Below are 20,450 nucleotides of genomic sequence, written 5' to 3' on the forward strand. Positions count from 1 at the left end.
AGAAAAATCCTTCCTGTTTACAATTATTCTTTGTTCCATTATGACATTACTCTTTGATGGTATTTTTGTTTTTCAGACTAGCTATAGGCATCATATTTAAGGGTGTCATGTATCACCTAGGTCTCCAGAGTTTCAACCACTTCTGACAAATGGCAGCTACTAACTTCATCTATTTTTACATGCATGTCTGGGGTGACTCATAGTGAAAATGGTCGTATCAGGAGAAGCAAAACAAGGAACCAAAAAAAAAGACTTTGTGAAAGTAGCGTCAACAAAGTGACGAGAAGTGTTTTAACTTGCTTTGATGGAAACTGTAAAAATAACATTACGAAACAAGCTAGATCCACATAAATAATGTTTAATCTTGTTTTACACTTTATAAGACTGTAAAGTGCGTAGATTCTCAAAACTTTGGGGAGGGGATGAAAAGACACAAAAATCTGGGTATACATTCAGATCTTACAGACAGGAAAGTTTTGTGCTTTTGTTTCTTTTTTTATTTTAATACTTAGTTATGAGGGTTGAGACTCGGGTGAGCACCAGCATCGATCACAGGGGGAACGCTGTGAATGAACACACTCACTGCAGAAAATATAGGCACATTCCCCAACCCCCCCCAACAGTCCGTCCAGCACTACGACTGGTCGCTGTCACACTGGAGAACCAGAGGTGACAAGTTAAACAAGTTAGTGGAAAAACCTCTCCGAAAAACCTTCCGCACTTCATAGCTGACAGTGAGGGAACAAATTTTGTGCTACTTTTGAACAGATCATGCTTGTCATACTCTATAAATTACTTTAAATAATAAAATTACTTACAGCATTTACAATTCTTGCACCAGCTTGCTATATTTTCTGTGATTGTGCTGCATTTGCATCTAAATAGAAAACCTTGCCACACAAAGACACTGATGATCCCTGCACATCTCTCCAAATGAATTGTGGTCCATGCCTTGTCTGACCTTTAGTCAGGCAAGGCATTTACCATCATCCATCAGTTATTATATCACATAAGAATACACAGGATTGCAATCTGCCATTTTAATACAAACAGCACTGTGCGGGCCAAAAGATTTATTACCTGGTAAAGATTTGACTAATGTTTTTACCAATGTAGCTATACCACCAATTTTACACATAAAGGTCAAGGACAGTACTGTTCAACCAGTGAAAACATTGTATAATGTCTTCTGCATCTCTGCTGGGAACCTTAAGACTTGAGAACATCCCGGTGATGTCACAGTGATGTCATCCAGGTTATCTTGAGTTAGGATGAGACTTCAAATATTTGATACAAAACCTGTGTTATAAAGTGGGGGTGTGAGGTTTGATACAGGATTTTACAAGCAGGAAAGGTCTTATGAAAGAAGCTATTGAGTTGCATTATGGGATTTGTAGGACCCAATGGACCAAATGGATCCTCAATTGTATTTCCAGGGAATTTACTGCATCAGGATATATATTGGTATTGTGATATAAAATAACATATATACCGCCAGAGGGGATTTATCCCTACAGGCCATTATGAAGCTGGTAATTTAGGCTCAACCTACTCTACTGTCAGCTGGCTGTGTGAAGATAAAACTAGTTGATTTGCAAATTAGTTCCTTTAGCGTAACAGAAAATGCGCTCTCTAGTACAGCTACTACCACTTGCAAGCAGGCAGACAGATCAGCCAATGAACATCCACGTTGAGGGACAAGAGGATGTACATTCAACCACATGCTCTTTTTGGCAGTTCGGGAGCCCTCTTCTCGAGCAAAGAAATGAGGAAATACTGTAAATACTTTATATCATACTTAGCAGGGTTTGAATCTGATTTTTTGTGCATAAAAACACAATTCTTCCTTTTTGTAAAGAAAAAAAAACATTTATACTGTACAGTTACACAGAGCTGAGTTACAGCACCAGCAGACTTATTTTAGTCCCTCCTTTTGCTTTGATTCACATCCTGCTTTAGGGCACTCTGTAAGTCTGTGGTAGTGCACTGGCTCAAGTGGAGTTGACACAGAAAGAGTTCATGAAGACGGTTTTGAGCTGTCCTTAAAAATGCCTGTCTGAGGGACATGGAAACAATCCTGAGGCCCCTATGCTCTAGTGTTGATTGTACCAGACATGTCCTTTAGTAATCCAGCACAGCTGCTGATGAGTTTATGAGAAAATCCAAGAATATAGTGGGAAATAGGATAGTGGCAAGAAAAAGCAGCTTATCCAGCACTGATTTTTCCATTTAGTCTTTCAGTTTCAAGGACAGCATAGAGAGTGTGCATTTGTATTGTGTTTGTGCAGTACACATCTGCACATCCTGTCTTTCTTGAGCAATCCAATAGCAGTTTGCTTGTAAAAAAAAAAAAAAAAAAAAGAAGTCAGAGAGCTGGTTGCTTGTAGAAAACGCACCCTTATGTGCTATCAGTACCCGCGTCTTGTGTGTTGTTGTTGTCCATCATGTTGCTGCCGTTGGGCTGAGGGCATTCCGGTACTTCCCCGGTCACTGCAACTCGAATCACTTTCAGCCAGCGCTGCTTAAGCTCCTCCGTTTCAGCAGCAAAGTTGTGGACAGACTTGGACTGGGTGAGGCGGAAGCTGGCTGGAGGGTCCGTGGGCCGGGCAGTGTCATCCACAGAATAACCCAGGAGAGGGACGGTACTCTGGGCCTTCACGTCCTAGGGAGAGTAGTTGGGGATAAAGAAAATATCTGTGAGGACGCCTGTGGAGTCAACATACGTGATCACATTTTTACATCATATTCTTGGTGGTTTACCTGCGGAGCGCCGTAGAGGTATAGCACCAGACACTCCTTCTCAGGGATGACGCACCACACCTTCTGCCAGGGTTTGTTCTTCTCACAGTACTGCAGGAAGCCACACATGATGCTGCTGCCTGTGAACTGTGCTGCCTCGATCTGCACAGGGAAGACAGCCACAAATTAATTAATTAAAAAAAGATTAAGTTGCTGCCATGGCTCCTGTATTTCTACATAATAATAATAAAAAAAAATCCTAATTTACCTCCAGGATGCCTTTCTTCTTGCCCTCCTCAGTCACCACTTTTCCTGCCAGGATGGAGTAGCAGTCCTTGCAGACCTTGTTCGGCTTGTTGCCGTCATATTCGAGCGGCGCCTTATTGTCTGAGCATTTCCAGCACACCACCTGCAGTAAAGAGGAGATCTCAGTCACTCTCACAGTTACATCTCTTGTGTGTGATGAAGACAGCAAGATTGAAGCCATGAGGAAGAAACTTAAAGCATCACTGATGTAACTATGAACATTTAGGCACTTTATTGTATTATTTCAGTCATTTTTGCATTTATTTTAAATGTAATTCAAGTCATTTATATAGGGACACTTCTGGTGAGGGAAATCCTGAATTGAAATTTATAATCCAAATCCAAACATTTCTGTTAAAACTAGCAAGTGTTTCCATTTAAAGACAGTACTACTCATCAACATTAAACCTTGTTTTACATGATTTCTTGGTGTTTAGGCCCAGCATTTTTTAAATATTTTATTTATATTTTATTTATTTTATATTTTATAATTCAAATAATGCAAAAACTATGAATGCCTAAAATTCCCTGTTGTTGTTTTAAATTATCCTCATGGGGTCTTCCCCCACTGCAGCACTCCTTGATCATGCTACTGTACATGCATTATGCATGTCACAACGACAATAAGGTTACTTACATAGCCACAGGCTCTGCAGTGGTGCCTCCGCCGTGTCAGAGCATTGAAAGACTCTTTACATTTCATACACATTGTCACTTCATTGTCGCGGATCCAACGTGGGGCACGCTTCCCCAGCTCTGCATTCTGTATTAAAAAAGAAAAACAGAAACAGTGCAGAAAGGCGTCAGCTCATGAAAAGGGAGTAATCACCCGGCAGGGAAGCAAGTTTGTTTGAAACAATGTAACTCTTGAGTGACATTGTGTGATACTGACCGATACTTCCTCCACGTCTTTAGACGCACTCTTGAATGACTCATTTTTTTGCTGGAAGATCTCGATGGTCTCCTGGAAAGCCTGAAGGATAAAAACATCAAATTATGTCTGACTCACTTTAAATTAGTTTCAAAGAAACATTATTCAACAAAACAAGCAATCGGAGGTTTACTGTTATTGTACAGTACTGTGTGTACCTTTATCCAGTCTGCCTTGTCCTGTTCTGAGCTGAAAGGGAAAAATAAAGCCAGAAGAATTAAAAACAGTGAGAATCTCAAGTCACACCAACATAGCAGTTAGCTGTGGTCGCAGACTTTATTTAGAGATGTACAGGATTGAAATATGAACCTTGGGTGTGCTCATTTAGGTGGTCTCCCATATATAAGTGAAATTATAATGTATGGGGTAGAAATTACATACAATTATGGGAGTGTCTGAGATTTATTTGCACCTTTTTACAGGGTTTGCAATAAAACTTCAACAGTTGGGACTGTTGAAAGGATGATTTTTATTCAGCAATTTGTGTATTCTTTTAATTACATTTTTGTAATGACTATCAAACTTAGTGTATTGTGTGTGAAATTTCTGTGTAAAATGTACCTGGCTTGTAGCTCCAGCATCCTCTCCTTCCCTGACACCTGGAAGGTATGAGGGTAGTCCTCATTGGTTGTTTCCACGACCTTCATGCCGTCGATGCCGATCCGTGTCCTCACTGTGTACTTGGGCCCTCCCAGGCTGAATTTGGGCACGCAGTACAACAGCATGTTGTTGAACTGGCGGAAAAAGAAACAAGTCAAGGGCGGCAGTCTGCAGATATGCAGATTTGCAGATATCCTGCAAATGGGAGACATCCAGTCTGAAACTAATCAGAAACAGCCAGAGCATAATCACATCATCTGGCAATATCAGTAATTGAGAGATTTGTACATGTGCCCCCGATGTATCCTTACACTGAGGTGTTCCTGGCATGAAATGATTTACTTGTTTCAATTTGACTTGTGCAGGCGAAGTCTTGCTTCAGCATATTTGTCTGCGGTGTCCTTCACCACATTCACTACATAAGAATGTGTTTTTGTGTTGTGAGAGACAGTTTCTCTTACCAGAAAGAGATATCGCTCCATAGCGGAGGTGTTCCTGGCTGCCAGCTTCAGGATGTGGCCCTCTTTGATGAACTCATTAGAGGGGTTAACGATGTCCTCCTCCTCCCCCACCATCTCGTATATCTCCAAGAGTTTCTTTAGATTCTCCTAAATGAGGACGGGACATTTATTTTAGTCAGACATTAATTTGATGGAGAGATTCTGTATTATAAATCTATAAATAAAAAATGGTTTAATCAGCGTCTATACTTACAGATTTTCGTATGGCGCTGTTGGAGTGAGTGGCTGCTGTGGCAATAATTTCTAACGATTCTGGAAAAAGAAAATTAATTTAACTTAACCAGGAGTGACATCTTGAAGTATATCTTGTCTGAAATAGAGATGACACCTTGCAGTAAAAAGTTTAGGTAGTTCTACTCACTTTCTGCATCTCGTCGGTCAGGGTCGTCCTGAGGCAGCTTCTTCAAATAGTCTTTAAGCAGCATCTCATAGCGAGGAACTCTCTGCACCGGCTCCAACATGTGATGCTGAAGCGTCAGGCAGCCGCAAGCCTCTTGACTCTGCCCAGAAATAGCCAAAAAGCTTGAATTCCACCTTACTTTTAATGTTTTGGAGCACATTTGCATATTGCACATGCATCTTGCTCAGCGTACCTGTATCTCTTGAATGATCGCCTTGAATTGAGGCGAGCGGTCGGTCCACTGTTTCAGCACCTCCATGGCCTTGTCAAAATTCTTCACGTACTCTGCGTACATCTTGAGGAAGGGTGTGAGTTTCTGCAGGATGTCTCCGATCCGGGGTGTGGACTCCCTACAGAGAAGGAGAGAGGGTGATGAATCCCTAATCGGTGTATTGTGTGAGTTTGTTAACGGTAATGTGGAGAGCATGCTAGCATATTAGTTAATTTTGGGGTTAAAACTCACCATTCTCCCATACGTTTCTCCAAATCTGGAAGCAGGAACTGGCTGTGAAAGGCGTTGATGGAGGAGATGTTGGAGAAGATGTTCTTCACCACATCCACTGGGAATGTTCCTTTGTTTGCCTCCTCCATTAGCTTAGCACAGAATTCCTGGAGAGTCGTAAACAATATAGGATTGATAAGGGACAAATGATAGAAAATTCACAGTAAATGTAATCTTACATAAAGCTGTTCTGCTCTAAAATGTTTTAATATGCTTCTTACTTCACATTTCTGCATCAAAGACTCTCTACTGTTACATAATAAATGTAATGTCCGCAAACTCTTGATATGATACTGTGATCTGGTCAAAATAGAGAAGTGAAGCTATCACTGAGTTCCTCACCTGGTCAAGCAGGTTCAGTCGCGCTACATAGGCCTTCTCTGTCTGCAAGAGCTCGCTGGCGATCTTAAACAGCTTCTGTTCATTTGTCTCCTGGGAAAACATAGAGGATATGTTAGTGGGACTTTTTAAATGCGTGCCAAGTGACATCTTGAGTAACTTCTCATCATTAATGAACTAGTGAGGTGTAAAAGTGATCTTCTGTTGAGCTAGAAAGTCAGCAGCATGGTCATACGGTTCATAGTCGGCATAATGACCGTTTCAGTCTACTACCTGTCTAATGATGAGTAATTGGTATTGTCCGATGTCTAAGGCTGGAAGGAAAAAGGGGCCTCATGATCTTTTCAACACCGAGAACGGAGTCAAAATAATGCAGAAGTGTAGGACAAAATGTCTGAAGCTCACATATTTGGTTTGACCCACATTGTTGACACTTGCAACTGTAGTTTCCCATCCCTCTGCAAGTTCCTGTTTGCTTCAGTTCACTGAGCTCATTTGAAGACGGATTTCACAGCTCTTTTTAAAAGAGCTACTAATGAGTGAATGGTTGTTTTAAGATGAGCAACATGTTGCATTTCCTGTGTTTCAGTGAGAAAATGTTCATAGCAACTCGTGTATTTATTGTACTTAACGCCTCAGTGGCTCATCTGCCGTTTGAGTGCAGCCTTGTGTTAAGTGCTGTTTCATTGTTGCCGCGTGCAGCCGCATGTAGCACTGGTGTGTGTTTTAACACTGAGCTGATAGTAGGCTGGACTGTGGTGTAGCAGGGGCTTTGAGAACAGGAAATGAAAATGTGGGAGAGGGAAATGACACCAAATCCAAAGAGTAACCGAGCATTGTGTGACAGACAATCATGAGTACGGCAGACAACAACTGAAGCCTCAAAATGTACACAGCAAAACACTCCACATGCATAGTGATGTGATGAAATGTTTTTGTTGCATGCCAGGACAGCTGGCAGGACACCGGCACAGACATAATGACCATGGCAGCAGAATATTTCACATTAATGCATAACCACAGAGAAGCTGTATCTTCCTCTCACATGTGGGTGGCTGAGCGGCTCGAGAACAATCAGACTCACATTTCCACATTACTCATTTGTCAATACGTCCAAAGTGTTGCCAATTCTCTGGTGAGATTTTGTAAAATGATTGTTCTCAAGGTGAAGGTTCAACGTTCTGTCCCGTATTTGAATTTATTTTCCGAGATTACTATGTTTCAGAATATGTTGAAAGCAATTGAAGGGTAGAATTTCACATGAACAGTACATGACTTTTAAATGGTGGAAAGTAATTAAGTACATTTACTCATGTACTGTACTTAAGTACACCTCTGAGGTAGTACCTTAGAGGTGGTACCCTTACTTGAGTAATGCCATTTTAATCTACTTTACACTTCTACTCCTCCACAATTCAGAGGGAAATATTGTACTTTTTACACATCAACTAGTTACTTTTTATTTAACATTATACATTTAAAAAAAGCATAAGATAAGTTTTTAGAATACTATACATAGCTAAAGATTAAACCAGTGGACCCCAACGTGTTTGTCTTGTGACTCCTTACAGAAAAGTAGTGTCAGGTTGAGGCCCCTTGTCACATTTCACATGTCTGAGGTTTCATTTAAATAACTTCTCAAGGCTCAAAGAGGTCAAATGTTACAGTATTTAAAAAAAGATCAAAGATTAGGGAAAAAAAGATGAAATAATTAATATAAATTTGTGTACCAGAACTTTGGTTTTCCTTCTTTCCTCCTCCATTAATCATCTCAGGACCTCTCTTATATGTTACTTCATAAGATATATCTTGTTAGGTAGTAAAAACTAGCTCTACCATGACCAGCTACAGCAGCACTTACAGTATAGTACACTTTGATGCAACACTAGTAACAATCTGATAATAATGTAGTAAAGGAGACATTTGTCTGCTGAATGCACACTTTCACTTTTGACACTGTAAGTACATTTTGCTCAGAATACCGTACTTTTACTTAAGTAGGATTTTAAATGCAGGACTTTTACTTGTAATGGAGTATTTTTACACTAGTGGTTGTGATCTGAGTACTTCTATCACCACTCAAAAAGGCAAACATAAAGGCACATTCCCACTAATCTGTTTGAATGGAAGAATTTATGAAGCTGTAGTACCAACCAGCACAAAGACATTCAACAGTGCACACAAATGATCTGATTAGAAATCCAATAACTGAAATAAAGCCACTCAAAGATTGAATTGATTGAATGCCTTGTTTGGCTACTAGAATAGACTGGTTGGAACATGCAGTGGCTTAACATCCAAAAAATGAAGAACTAAGTCAATCACCAAAGTTTCAACTTGACAAAGCACCTTATCAGGTCATCATCACCAATAAAACAATGTGCTACTATGACTGAAAGGTTAAGAACATTTAACCACAGAGTGTCTAGTGAGATCGGAAGTGCAGATTATTTTGGCATAGCTCATTGCTCTTCCTCTTCCATACCATGCCAACTGCATGGTTGTTTTCAACACTGAGAAGACAGAGAGTGATCTGAACTTGAGATAGTTATAATCGGTACACAACAACAGGCACCACAGACTCCCACGGGGGGAGGTTGCAAAGGCACAGTCTCAGCTGCTCAAGTATTCAACATCTGTTTGGCCTTTGCAGAAAATAACCCCTCACACACACACACTCACTCACGAGTAATGAATGAGAGATACACACACACATACACAAACACTTCTCCCCTTGTAACTCTATCCTTACGATGTTAGAGTGACCCGGAGCTGAATTAGTTCAGAGAATTTAATTGTGCTGAAAGCCCAGAGCTTAAATAAATGCTGACAGTTTATCTATCAGAGACTGCAGACTCAGAGCAACAAGACAGCAGGTAGCTCAGCTCTGTCAGCTCATAAATATATGACACAGGGGATTTAACACACACAGCAAAGTCAACATGTGGAAAATCTACCAGCAGACTTGCACATACCTTTTGGTCTGTGCTCCCTTCTTCATTTCTGTGTTCACTCTCTGTTTTAGTTCCACTGTCCTCATTCTCCATGTGGCTTTCTGTACCAGTCCTGCCTGTGTGTGGAGGCGAATGATCATCACTCTGTTCTGTGCTCCCGTCCCCCATATCTCCATTCACCAGCCCAGCAGTCTCTATCCTCACACTTTCATCGTTCCCCTCCTTTTTATCCTCCTTCTCCTTGTCCTGCTCCATCTGTGCTAGCACCCCGTTAGCTGCCGGCTTGCGAGCATCCTGTGGCTCGGCCGGTGCTGAGCCCAAATCTGCGGCCGACCGGTTCTCCTGAATCCTGCCAGTGTCTGTCTGCTTCTGGTAGGCGTGGTGAGCTGGGCTGCAGTTGGACGACTTGCTGATCTTTAGCGGTGAAACGTCTCTCTTGTTCTCTGTGTTGCTGGAGGAACAGAGGAAAAAGGAAAGGAGGAAGTTGATCAGCACAACGAGAGACACGGAGAGAGTTCACTAACAGCCTTCCAAAAAATAAAAAAGTAGAGGAAAAGGGAGGAAAAAAGACCAGAGTCTGTTCAGTAGCTGCTCAAGCTGACACAGTGATCAGTGGGGCAGCAGTGTGGGGCACAACGGTAAGAGGAGAGCTTTTGCACGTGAGTGTGAGGGTTAAAAATAAAACTGTGGAGATGTACAAACTTCCCTCTGTCTTATGAGCCTGGTGCAGTGCAGAGGATGTTTGTATGTGTGTGTGTGTGTGTGTGTGTGTGTGTGTGTAAAGCAGAGAAGGAATGGAGGTACAGTAATGAGGAGGACAGGAGGAGCAAAGGAGGAGGACGAGAGCTACAACACTACTCCCCAGAGATAGATGCTGTCCTACTTCCTTCCAGACACACACACACACACACACACACACACACACACACACATACACACACACACACACACACGTGGAAAAGCTGTGTTATATCTTGAAAATTTGGAAATCTGTGTCTTTTTCATCCGCTGCTTGAACATGAATGAAACGGAAAAACAGATTGCACAAGACAATTTGAAATACAGCGCAGGGCTGGAAGCTAGATTAACACAAATACACACTCATCTCATACACACTCACACATGCACGTACAATGTAACCATTCAGCTGCTCTACATCCTGTACCCGGCAGCCAGTCCAGCTGTTTCCCTGTGTTGGATCCTCCGAGCCTCCGTTCTTACGGTACGCTGCAACCTACAGTAGCTATAGTATCTCTGTTCAGTTCTGCCGAAGCCTCGTTTCTTTTTGTAAAGCTGACCACAAATCAGATCTATGAAAAACTTCTAGCGCTTGGAACATCACTATTTCTGGCAGAAAAGAAATAAGAGATACCATATCTGTAATCTAACCTTTACTGATCCATAAAACATCAGCCAAGCAGGTGATACTTATACTCAGTCACGTTCACTGTTGCACGCCATCTCGATGTCCGGTAGAAACAGGAAATGTGTAAAAATAGAGGAACAACAACAGGCTGGTGAAACACTACAGATGAATCACTTCTGGGCCTTGGGCCACCTGAGATGTTTGAACATGAAACAATATCACCCTTACCTCTCAGAGGAAGACTGAATAATAATACCATAAGTAGAGGTGAGAGATATTTAATACTGTTTTCAGAAACACACACACACACACAGATAAACTTCACTTTGTAGTGTGTAGGTGTATGCAGCAGTTCCTCTTTGCATATAAATAGCGCAGTAAGTGTTCCAGCACATGACAGTGTTTTAAAACAGCCTCTGCAGGCTGAGTTAGACAAGAATTAAGAACGGCTTCACTTGCCATGTGGCAGTCTAGGTGCCTTTCAGGCAGCCAAGTGCCATGTGAACCAGATTAGTATATTAGCAGGCTAATTCAGTTCTCGGAAGCTGCAGGCCTTTCTCTTCAGTTCCAGGGCCACTAGAGGGCTAATCCCCACAGCCCAGCAGAGTCTGAATGAAAAAGATACACCCGATTCCTCTGATTAACCTCATTTCACATTACAAAATGTGATGACAACACCTGGGATTCAGGTTGCATACAGAAATTCTGTTTTCAGAAACCCACGTCAGAGAAAGTAAGTAGAAATAAGTAAGTAGAAATTGAATGTGAGGCTACAGGCTGAAGCTCTAGACTGAGTGAGATTTTAGTGGCCTACTGCTGCAGACTGAATATTTTTGGGATCTACTGTATGAGCAGTCAGGACAAGGGCACCATTGTCTCACCACCATCAGTGAGCCTCTCTCACATAAGCAAGGCTGCAGCTACAATCAAAACTTAGTTTACTTGTGATAAAAAAAGATGTAAAGCCTAAAAAAAAGGTTTGTTTAGAGTTTGTGTAAAAGCACAGCCAACAGCGATAAGATCGAAGTGCGGAAAACGAAGATGAGAATGGAAGAGTTGGTCAAAGAGCTCCTACCTCATTCTCCTGGGTTTCATCTCACCACGCTGAGTCCTGTCCCACAACTGAATGAGGAGCTGTGTTTCCCCTCGCCTGTATAAATCTCCTTTCATCCCCTTGCTAACGCTTGGCTTGTGAAGCACGGGCTAATCTCCACTTGTGCCGTCTAAAGCTCTCGCCTGAACTACTATCAATGAGTCAGGCCTAAAGACTTTAATCGAAGCACTTCTGCTTTTACTCCTTGAAATAACTGATGTAGGAAACGTTAGGAAAGAAAGCTTTTCCATTTCTGCCTTCTTGTGGCGTCACTGCGATTACAACAGCCTGAATTAGGTCGCTTTTTTACAAAAGCCATTAAGTGACGTGGATGGAGTTATTCAAGCAGAACCAATCTATCATGGCAAAAATTGCTAAGCTGGTCGATAATGTTTTGAATCAGCTAAATTTTCTCGAGCGAGAGCAATATTCAAGAGCCACTTTTACAGAATAATATCATAAAACAGATTGGGATCAAATGAAATGAGCAGCTTCTTACACAAATCTAATCCTTCAACTCTTCTTTACAGCATATATTTTCACATGATTTTCTCCATAATTGTGAACCTTAAAGAAGGAAAACCACACACCAGAAAAGAGTAAAAAGCCCCTACCTGTTCTCCTCAAAGCGGCTGATGAGGTCTGAGACTTTGGAGTGTTTCTCTCTGGCTCTCTCCCGGTTCACAGCCCCTCTTCCTCCCCCTCCTCCTCCTCCTCCTCCTCCTCCTCCTCCACCTCCCTCCTCCATGCCCGATCTAAGCGGTGGTTTCTGGATGTGGCTCAGCGGGGACGAGAGCTCTGTCACCGGGCTCTGGAGGTGTGCTGGCTTTGGAGGCACTGGAGAGAAGACGAAAGAAAAAAATACGCACATGAGCGACTCTCTTGGACGCTTGTAGATGTAGATGATCACCTTGATTTTTGTCTTTACTGTCACTAGTCAACTGCAATGTCAGTTTGGAGCTGAAGAGGGCAGTATGAGCTATTCCAATTGACACCACATGCAGGACACTGACCTGTATTAAACATCCTAAATGTAAGAAACATGTTACCCAGCTCTGCATAGAGGAGTAGTTTCACTTTTCTCACAAATCACGCATTTGGGAATTAAATTTCCTGCATGATTTACAGCAGCAGAGAGAAGGAACCTCTGTTTCTTGTTTTATCTGTGTGGAATGATTTACTCAGCTCAAATAAAAGAGGAACGAGGTACAGGGTTCACTGATCCCAGGCCAACTTACGTAAGGTTATTCCTGTTTTCACTGTTTCCCTGTGGTGGCCTGATCATGTGGACAGTGATACAGCATGCTGTAGTGTTTCTTGAGAATTACATAGTGAGCACAATGGAATGTTTTTAACATAAAGGTCATACTAAGACTGAACAACGAGTCTCAGAATTTTCTCACTAAGTTTACATATGAATCATAGATTGATATGCTGTAACAATTGTGTCATCTGGCCCTCCCACCATGCGGTGTTTGGCTGAATGTGTTGTGAGCTGTCATTATGTCGGCCTACCTTGTGGTTTAGTCGGCAGCTGAGGTCTGCTGCTGGGGCCTCTTCCATTGACCCCTCTCCTGCTCTTCTCACTCTTCCCACCACCCGCCCGACTCAGACACTCCTGCACACTGGGCGGGTTACTGTGCTCACGCGACAGACCACTACCTAGAGCTGAAGGACACAAGGACAAAGAGAGAAAGCACAACCATGAAAGCGAGAACAATTCAACATGTCTTCTTTTCACAGACAATGAAATCATGTGATGATACAGATTACAGCAGAGTGTTGATAACATAAAACATTATGTAGTGATTCATGTAAACGTGACAACATTTGTTTTTCCCCTTCATTAGACAGAGGACAGTATAGAGGTGACAGGAAATGAAGAGAGAGAGATGACACACAGCAAAGGTCCCCAGCTGCACTCGAACCAGTCAGCATCTTTAAACCCCTAGACCACCATTCGTTGACTCTTTCACTACTCAGACACTCTAATTTGTTCTGTCTGGACCTCTGTCTTTCTGTCTGCATTGATTTAACAGATTTAACTCCTTGAACTCAATGCTTAAATAAATATTTTGCATTTTCTTGTATGTTCTAGCTGCAGCAAGCCCACTTATTTTGGGTAATATATTTAAATACATGACAGCATTTCCTTCTTTCTGCACTATGGCTGCATCAAATGAAAAAAATTGCATGACATGTATTTTTAGAAACAGTGAGCTTCTGAGATTACTAACAGTGCACTATTGTGAGGCACTATTGTAAGGCAGTCATCTACAGTATGATGCATAATCTGTGTAAGGAGCAAAATATTAAAAAAAAAAAAAGATATCATTCAAATAGTCATGAACTAGCAAAAGGCCAAATGGCTAGAAAGTAGAAGTAGTTTCTGAGTTTAAATGTCTGTCTGCAGTATTGGTGCCTGTGTCTTTATTCTGAGCCACAATCTTCATAAAAAAATTGAAAATTTCATTTTCAAAAACTTTCACAGCTGTGCTTATTCAAATTTACAACAAAAGATTTTCAAAGCCTGAAGGATCACTGTCCGTAGACATACTTGTCATCACACTTTATAAGCCTCAGTGTATCTCATACAGGGAGAGATAATTCCTCTCATAACTCATCGATTGACTGACCTGTAGGGATCCCTGCAGACCATCATACGGTATTTATACACAGTGTGTACTGTATATTCACTGGTGCAAGTACATTTATGTTATGCTACCAGAAGAGCTGAAGACTAAATATTTGAGAGTTTCAGACAGTTCAATTGATTATCCAGCTAATGATCCAGTCGATGATCAGCAGCAGCGAGACTTTATCCAACCAGCTGGCCACAGATGGTACAGCATCAGTGTTTAGAAAGAGCAGACAGACTGATTTAATGGAGCGACAGTCACACGCATTCACACACACAGACTGGCAGTGTTTACAGCAGCCTAAATCTACCTCTCTCTGACCTCACAGTCACACACACACACATACAACATGAAACGTGGACACTCCGACATGCAGCATAGTAAGGCCATAAGTCCATATATGGAACTACATTGCTAGGAGCCAGTGTCATTAGTTTACAAGCTATTAGTCCATTAGTTTCCATTTAAGGTGATCACTTAAATGGGCGTGTGTGATTTAACAAGAAGCATTGATGTATAGGTTGAGTGCAGAAATCGATGTAGCTTTGCACCTGGATAACTTGTATGGATAAACTGTTTGTAGTGGTCTATTCCTGAAGCTGTAGAGTGAAACTTAAAGCATAGAAACTATAGAACTTTGGACTTCTAACTTGTGTTTGTTCTGTTTTCACTCATGAAAGGTCCACAGTACGATATCACAGAAAGATACAGTACCAGTCAAACACAAACTTTTGACTGGTACTGTAAGTCTCGTCCTTCTCTGTTTGGGGTTCATTGGTAAACTGGAAAGAGAAATTTTCCATCCATGTGATATAAATAATTGAGAAGAGGTCTTAATTTCTTGATGGACTCTGTCTCTTCTTGTCCAAAAATAGACCAAGCTGAAACCATCTGCACTTCCAGGAAAGAATATCAAATTAGTTAACTCTATCTTGGAGAATGATCATCATCCCTACTGGACAAATACATAAAAACAAGCATTAGTTTACATTTTTGGCCATGAGAGCCACGCAACAAGCTGTAACCACAACAAGCTGTAAACACAACAAGCCTTTTTTATCTTCTAAAATTGATATGGTGAACATGTTAGTGAACAATTGTATATCCAACAGACACAGAACAAATAAGCATCATTTGGAGTTGTGTTTCTGGCTAATATTAATATATTAGCCATATATTATATTATCTAATATTCACCCTCCTTTTAGCTCTCTTTTGCTACTAATTCCTGAGGGAAACATCTGGCTCTTTAGCCGCTAAATGCTCCACTATGGTCACCAGCTAGTTACAAACTTTGCCTGTCTCCCTTTGGATACCTGGCAGGTAATGCACACTGGCTTTATCAGATCTTTTTTGGCTGCAGCTGAACCAAAACATTAAAGCTGTAAAACCAAAACAATGAGCTAAAAGAAGCTAAAATGCTTCCTAGAGCTAAGGAGAGCAGTACTTATGGTACCTTTCACATTAGAAATAATCATTTGATCTATTGTAAACATAAAAATATTGAGTGCAGCTTTAACTATAATACCCTATGTATATACTTTATATGTGGTGTATACTTCCAGATGCAGCTTGTTTACAAAAATTTTGTTACTACATGCCCAAATGGTTCTTGGAGCCCCATATTTATATATTCCACAGTAATCTTTATCTTAGCAATCCTGAAACAGAAAGAGTAAAAAAAAACCACAGAATCATATAGTCACGGTTTCTATTTTTACAGCCTGACCGTAATTAAAGGCAGCAACTCTTGCAACTGTCTGACTGGAAATGGTCCCACGCTGTGTTTGGGATAGCAGACTTTCTAAACAGGGCCCCAAAATTACCAATCAATTCTAAAGGCGGCCTCAGGAATTCCTCTTGATTAAGTGCTTGGCTTCCCCCTTGGCCACATTAAGAGAAACATAAGAAAACATCCAGCAACATGTTATGCACCATTTTATACATATATGGCCCAAAATGAAGTCTACGCCTACAGATTATGCTCCACATACGGTATTTATCCTGGAAGATTGCAGGAGGTCTGCTCTCCAGAGCCTGACTCTGTCTGCCAGGGTTGTTATTAAATGTGTCAAACACCAGTCCCTCAGTTGTAAATCACCTCTGTGCTGTACTGTACTGTGCTGCACTTGAACCAGAGCAAGTTGTGCAGGTATTTTAAGTGTCACTTTTCAAGATAAGATGTTTGAATTAGAACAAGAGAGATTTAACAGCGATGTAAGTAGATATATCTGGAAAAACAAATATATTTGAACCGCATAAAAATCACTGTTAATTGTGTAGAACAAGATTTTGAATTACGATCAGATTATCTGTCTGAAAGCTCCTATCAGAACTATTAGGTCAATGACACACAGCCAGTCCTGTTACAGTAAGAAACAGGATGATCTTAACTTCCTTTCTCAGAACCAGAGTACTTTGAAGGAACTTCTGTTCCTGGTAACACACTTATTCTGGCATCTTCTCATTAAAACCGGCTTGGCACAAGTGACAGACCACCGTGCGCAGTAAATTAGTAGCAGCCAGCCACCACCCCACGGAAACACTTTAATTCTCCTTTCTCATCTGTGTGACAGGGAAGGAGCCCTGTTGTCTGGATCTGAGACTTGTTGATGTGAATGATAAACAAGACTACTTTCAGCTGAACAAGGAGCATGATCCATATCAAACCCCAGTTTTAAAGCTACAAAGATATTTTATATGTGATGCCAGTGAATATATATTTATATCCTCACTGGTGCTTTTACTGTACATAGGTAATCTGCTTTTCACAGAAACCAAAACTTTGTTGCAGCACTGCTGCAATCCAGGAAGTGAGGTGTTTATAAAGAAGTCAAACCGATACTCGACCTTTGCCTTTGTCCTTGTTGGAGGATGGGAAGACTTGCTGCCATGGCAACAAGCACGTTACCCTCTGAAGATGCAAAATTTATTTCACTACTGAGCAGACTGAGCCTGGAGGCATCAGCTTCTATCTCAATAAATCCAAAACTACACATAGAGCGTTAAGAAATGAGAAAGTCTCTCATAAAGGTCAGGTGTCATTGTGAGTAAAGACGTGTGCAAAATATTGGCTTGAAAAGCACCTAGCCTCAACATTCAACTAAAAACAGCTTCTTCCCTTACTGTGTGAGTGTATCAGTGAGACAGAACAATGTCGTAATCTCTTCAAAGCAAAGGTGTTTGAAACCAAACGCTGCCCAGTCCATCTTCATTTTCAAAAAGATTGAGTAGGGAGGATCTACTTTCTTTCTTCACCTGAGCTCAGTGTGATCTCTGCTACATCACAGCAACAGAAGCAATAGAGTTTACTGAAAGCTGGAGAAGGAGGCTGAAGGAATGTATCCCTCCGACACAAATATCTCTCTCTGCTACAAAAAAACAAACAGTGTCCGAAAATAGTGAATCATCCCAACTAGTGCTTAAGATAGTTGGGCTACAGGGATGGCAAAGCTTGTTGATCTGTTGGTGAAATGTTTTGGTCCTGAGTGGAATATCTGGACAAAGTACTGAATATACTGAGTTGAAATTTTGTACACACAATCATGCCCTGACAATTATGAAACCTCACTGCTTATGCCTACATAACTCTTTTGGCCTATTTGAAGGAATGAACAGTTCATAATTCCAGGACACAAATCTCAAATTTTAGGGAATTAATTACTAATACTTATTGAATTACTGTACTAAATTTCATGGTAATCCATCCAATAGTTGTTGAAGTCATTTTACTCAAAACCACAAATGTGTACTTCATGGTGGCACTCAAGAAAATGTCAGTCAGATCACCAAGGTCATTAGGATACATCCTCTGGGGACGATAATGTCTATACCACTATTCATGGGAATCCATCCAGTGGTTTTTGAGATAACTCTGGACTACAGTGGTGACCCTCTCTCTACTCCTGTTTGCTATCTGCCTCTTCACTATTGACTGTCCTATGAGGGTGAAAATGCCCCCAAAATAATCTAAAAAAAAAAAAAAAAAACAAATAACAAAGCAAAACAATACAGGACAATGAGTCCTTTGTCTGCAGCAAAGTTTGAGGTACTTCCTTATCCTTTAAGAACACAAACAAAATGTCCTCATGGATGTGCAGGTGTGCCAGCTGCCTAATCTCCACTCAGCCTCTCAATCAAACACTATTAAGTGAACGTTCAGGACATTTCTGTCATCAGCTCATGACATCACCATCTCACCTGACAGCAGGCCTGTCTGGCCAGTCTTTTAGGTGTCACTTGTTTTGCCCTTTTGTCCCTCCTCCTAACTCTCCCTCTGGCAAACTGTGCTGATACTCCAGTGTTAGAGCTCTAGTTGAGAAACAAAGGCACACCTGTCTGTTTGGTGCAGTGTGAATGTGTCCCCACCCTGCCAGCTGCACATGAAGCCGGGCTGAGGAGGGTATGACATGGCTCAAAACCGAGGCTTTGTCTTAGGCCCAATGGGTGCAACATTCAGATCACAGGGAATGTCTGAGAGGACTTTTTACAAATTCTGCTTCTTCTTAATAAATGGGCTGGCATATTAAAGAGCGTCTGGGTGGCTTCAAGTCAGCTTCTGCACAGATAGAGTGATGACAACTCTCAGCGAACATGAGAGACGAAGATGGATAGAAGAAATCAGAGTCGAAGTTGAAGTAAACAGCCATATTCTGAATATCTTATCAAAAAATCCTTCACACATCAGTTTACCATAAATCAGCTTTGAACTGTTACAGCGTGGTTGAAGTGGGGTCAGAAATGATGGAGAGCAGTAATCATCCTGTTCACACATAATGCATAGGCAATGTATTATATCAAAGGCTCCGCCAGTTTTAGAGTGCAAACATTGCAACATTTTTACATTCTCACAAATCAACAAATCAAAAAGCAGGTCAATATGAGTGCATGCAAGCTGATTCTAGTCGTCCTCAAAGCGTGGTCAGGTGCAAATCCGCCAAAATCAAAGGCTGTAACAAGTACATCTAATAAGAATTGAGAGAAGACAACACGTGCGAGAGAGAATCTAAGGAGTAGGATTAAACAAGGACAGTAGAAATAAAATACTTTGTTGAGTTTAAAATCCCAGTGAATGAACTCACCCTATGCTTGAGACAGCCGGGAAAACAGTTGTGGAGTGTATTCTCAGCGAGGGACCACGCTGTATGTGTGTGAGAGTGTGTGTGTGTCCCAGAAGAGCACTAAGTTTAGGCTCCTTGCGATCTTCCCAGGCAGTCCCGCTGCTAAGTGACTCAGCTCAGCAAGAAGTCTCACAGAACAGTACATGACTCCTCCCTCACTCTCGCTCACACACCCCCTATTTAAGTGGCTTTTGAAAAAGTACAAACCGCATAAACTAAGACACACACACAAGTGTACACACACACACATCCAGGAGCAGTTTACCATCCTAACAAACTGCAAATCTACAAATGAGAGACTGGGGCAAGCTACACACTCCTGCATGGACAGTGCTTCTCTATTGATTGTTAACATGTAGAATTGAACAGCAGTAAATCAACAAGGGGATATGAAATTTGGATTCATGCCATATTAAATTCAGCAGTTGCACAGCCCTACCAGGAAAAACCTGATTAAATTGTTCTCTAGCTTCCTCTCGCTTGTTGATATCATCAGTTTTACTCTCATAATCATAAATTTATCAAACAAATGAAGCCTGTTGCAGAGTGTTGGTGTGAAACAAGATCACTGGTAGAGGACACACTCGCCTACATAACAGTCACTGCTTCTTTCTTTCTGTCCACCGCTGGCATCAGTTAGTCTGATCAATGATTAACAAACACCACAGTAAAGCAGCCTAGAGCGCCACGCACCAGTTCTCTCATCTCCATGCTAAATTCTAAATGAAGCCCAAAGCCTCGAATTTATTATTTTAAACTACCATCCCATCAACTTCTCCCCCTCAGGCTCATTTCTTGTGCAAATATTTAAAGCTGTAAAAACAGGACAAACGAGAAAAAAACAGTCGACAAAACTGAGTGAGTCAACACAAACGAGTCAAAAGTAATGATCTCAGGGGAAACGTGTCTGGTAGAATCCACGAACACCAGACAGGTTTAA

The 20,450-nt window shown here is 41.3% G+C and overlaps 1 protein-coding gene across 7 annotated transcripts in view; it reads right to left on the bottom strand.

Annotated features, from left to right (window-relative positions):
- Positions 1-342: 342 nt before the first annotated feature.
- The window catches only part of fgd4a (FYVE, RhoGEF and PH domain containing 4a), a 53,134-nt gene continuing 33,026 nt past the window's right edge, over positions 343-20,450 (bottom strand). For 5 of the 7 annotated variants that reach the window (XM_067589096.1, XM_067589100.1, XM_067589098.1 and 2 more), the window contains 16 exons: positions 13,267-13,419; positions 12,366-12,588; positions 9,314-9,743; positions 6,342-6,431; positions 5,961-6,106; positions 5,691-5,847; positions 5,459-5,597; positions 5,291-5,349; positions 5,038-5,184; positions 4,538-4,710; positions 4,135-4,165; positions 3,938-4,018; positions 3,683-3,808; positions 3,008-3,148; positions 2,761-2,901; positions 343-2,662 (listed from right to left, as the gene is read on the bottom strand). In XM_067589096.1, coding sequence (XP_067445197.1) covers positions 2,399-2,662; positions 2,761-2,901; positions 3,008-3,148; positions 3,683-3,808; positions 3,938-4,018; positions 4,135-4,165; positions 4,538-4,710; positions 5,038-5,184; positions 5,291-5,349; positions 5,459-5,597; positions 5,691-5,847; positions 5,961-6,106; positions 6,342-6,431; positions 9,314-9,743; positions 12,366-12,588; positions 13,267-13,419 — 2,501 coding nt within the window. In that variant the 3' untranslated portion in view covers positions 343-2,398. Of the gene's footprint in view, positions 2,663-2,760; positions 2,902-3,007; positions 3,149-3,682; positions 3,809-3,937; positions 4,019-4,134; positions 4,166-4,537; positions 4,711-5,037; positions 5,185-5,290; positions 5,350-5,458; positions 5,598-5,690; positions 5,848-5,960; positions 6,107-6,341; positions 6,432-9,313; positions 9,744-11,733; positions 11,875-12,365; positions 12,589-13,266; positions 13,420-19,471; positions 19,605-20,450 lie in introns of those variants that run through there. The other 2 variants (XM_067589102.1, XM_067589103.1) reach the window with 2 other exon arrangements.

The sequence above is a fragment of the Thunnus thynnus genome, chromosome 5, assembly GCF_963924715.1.
Source record: "Thunnus thynnus chromosome 5, fThuThy2.1, whole genome shotgun sequence".
NCBI classification, from domain to species: domain Eukaryota; kingdom Metazoa; phylum Chordata; class Actinopteri; order Scombriformes; family Scombridae; genus Thunnus; species Thunnus thynnus.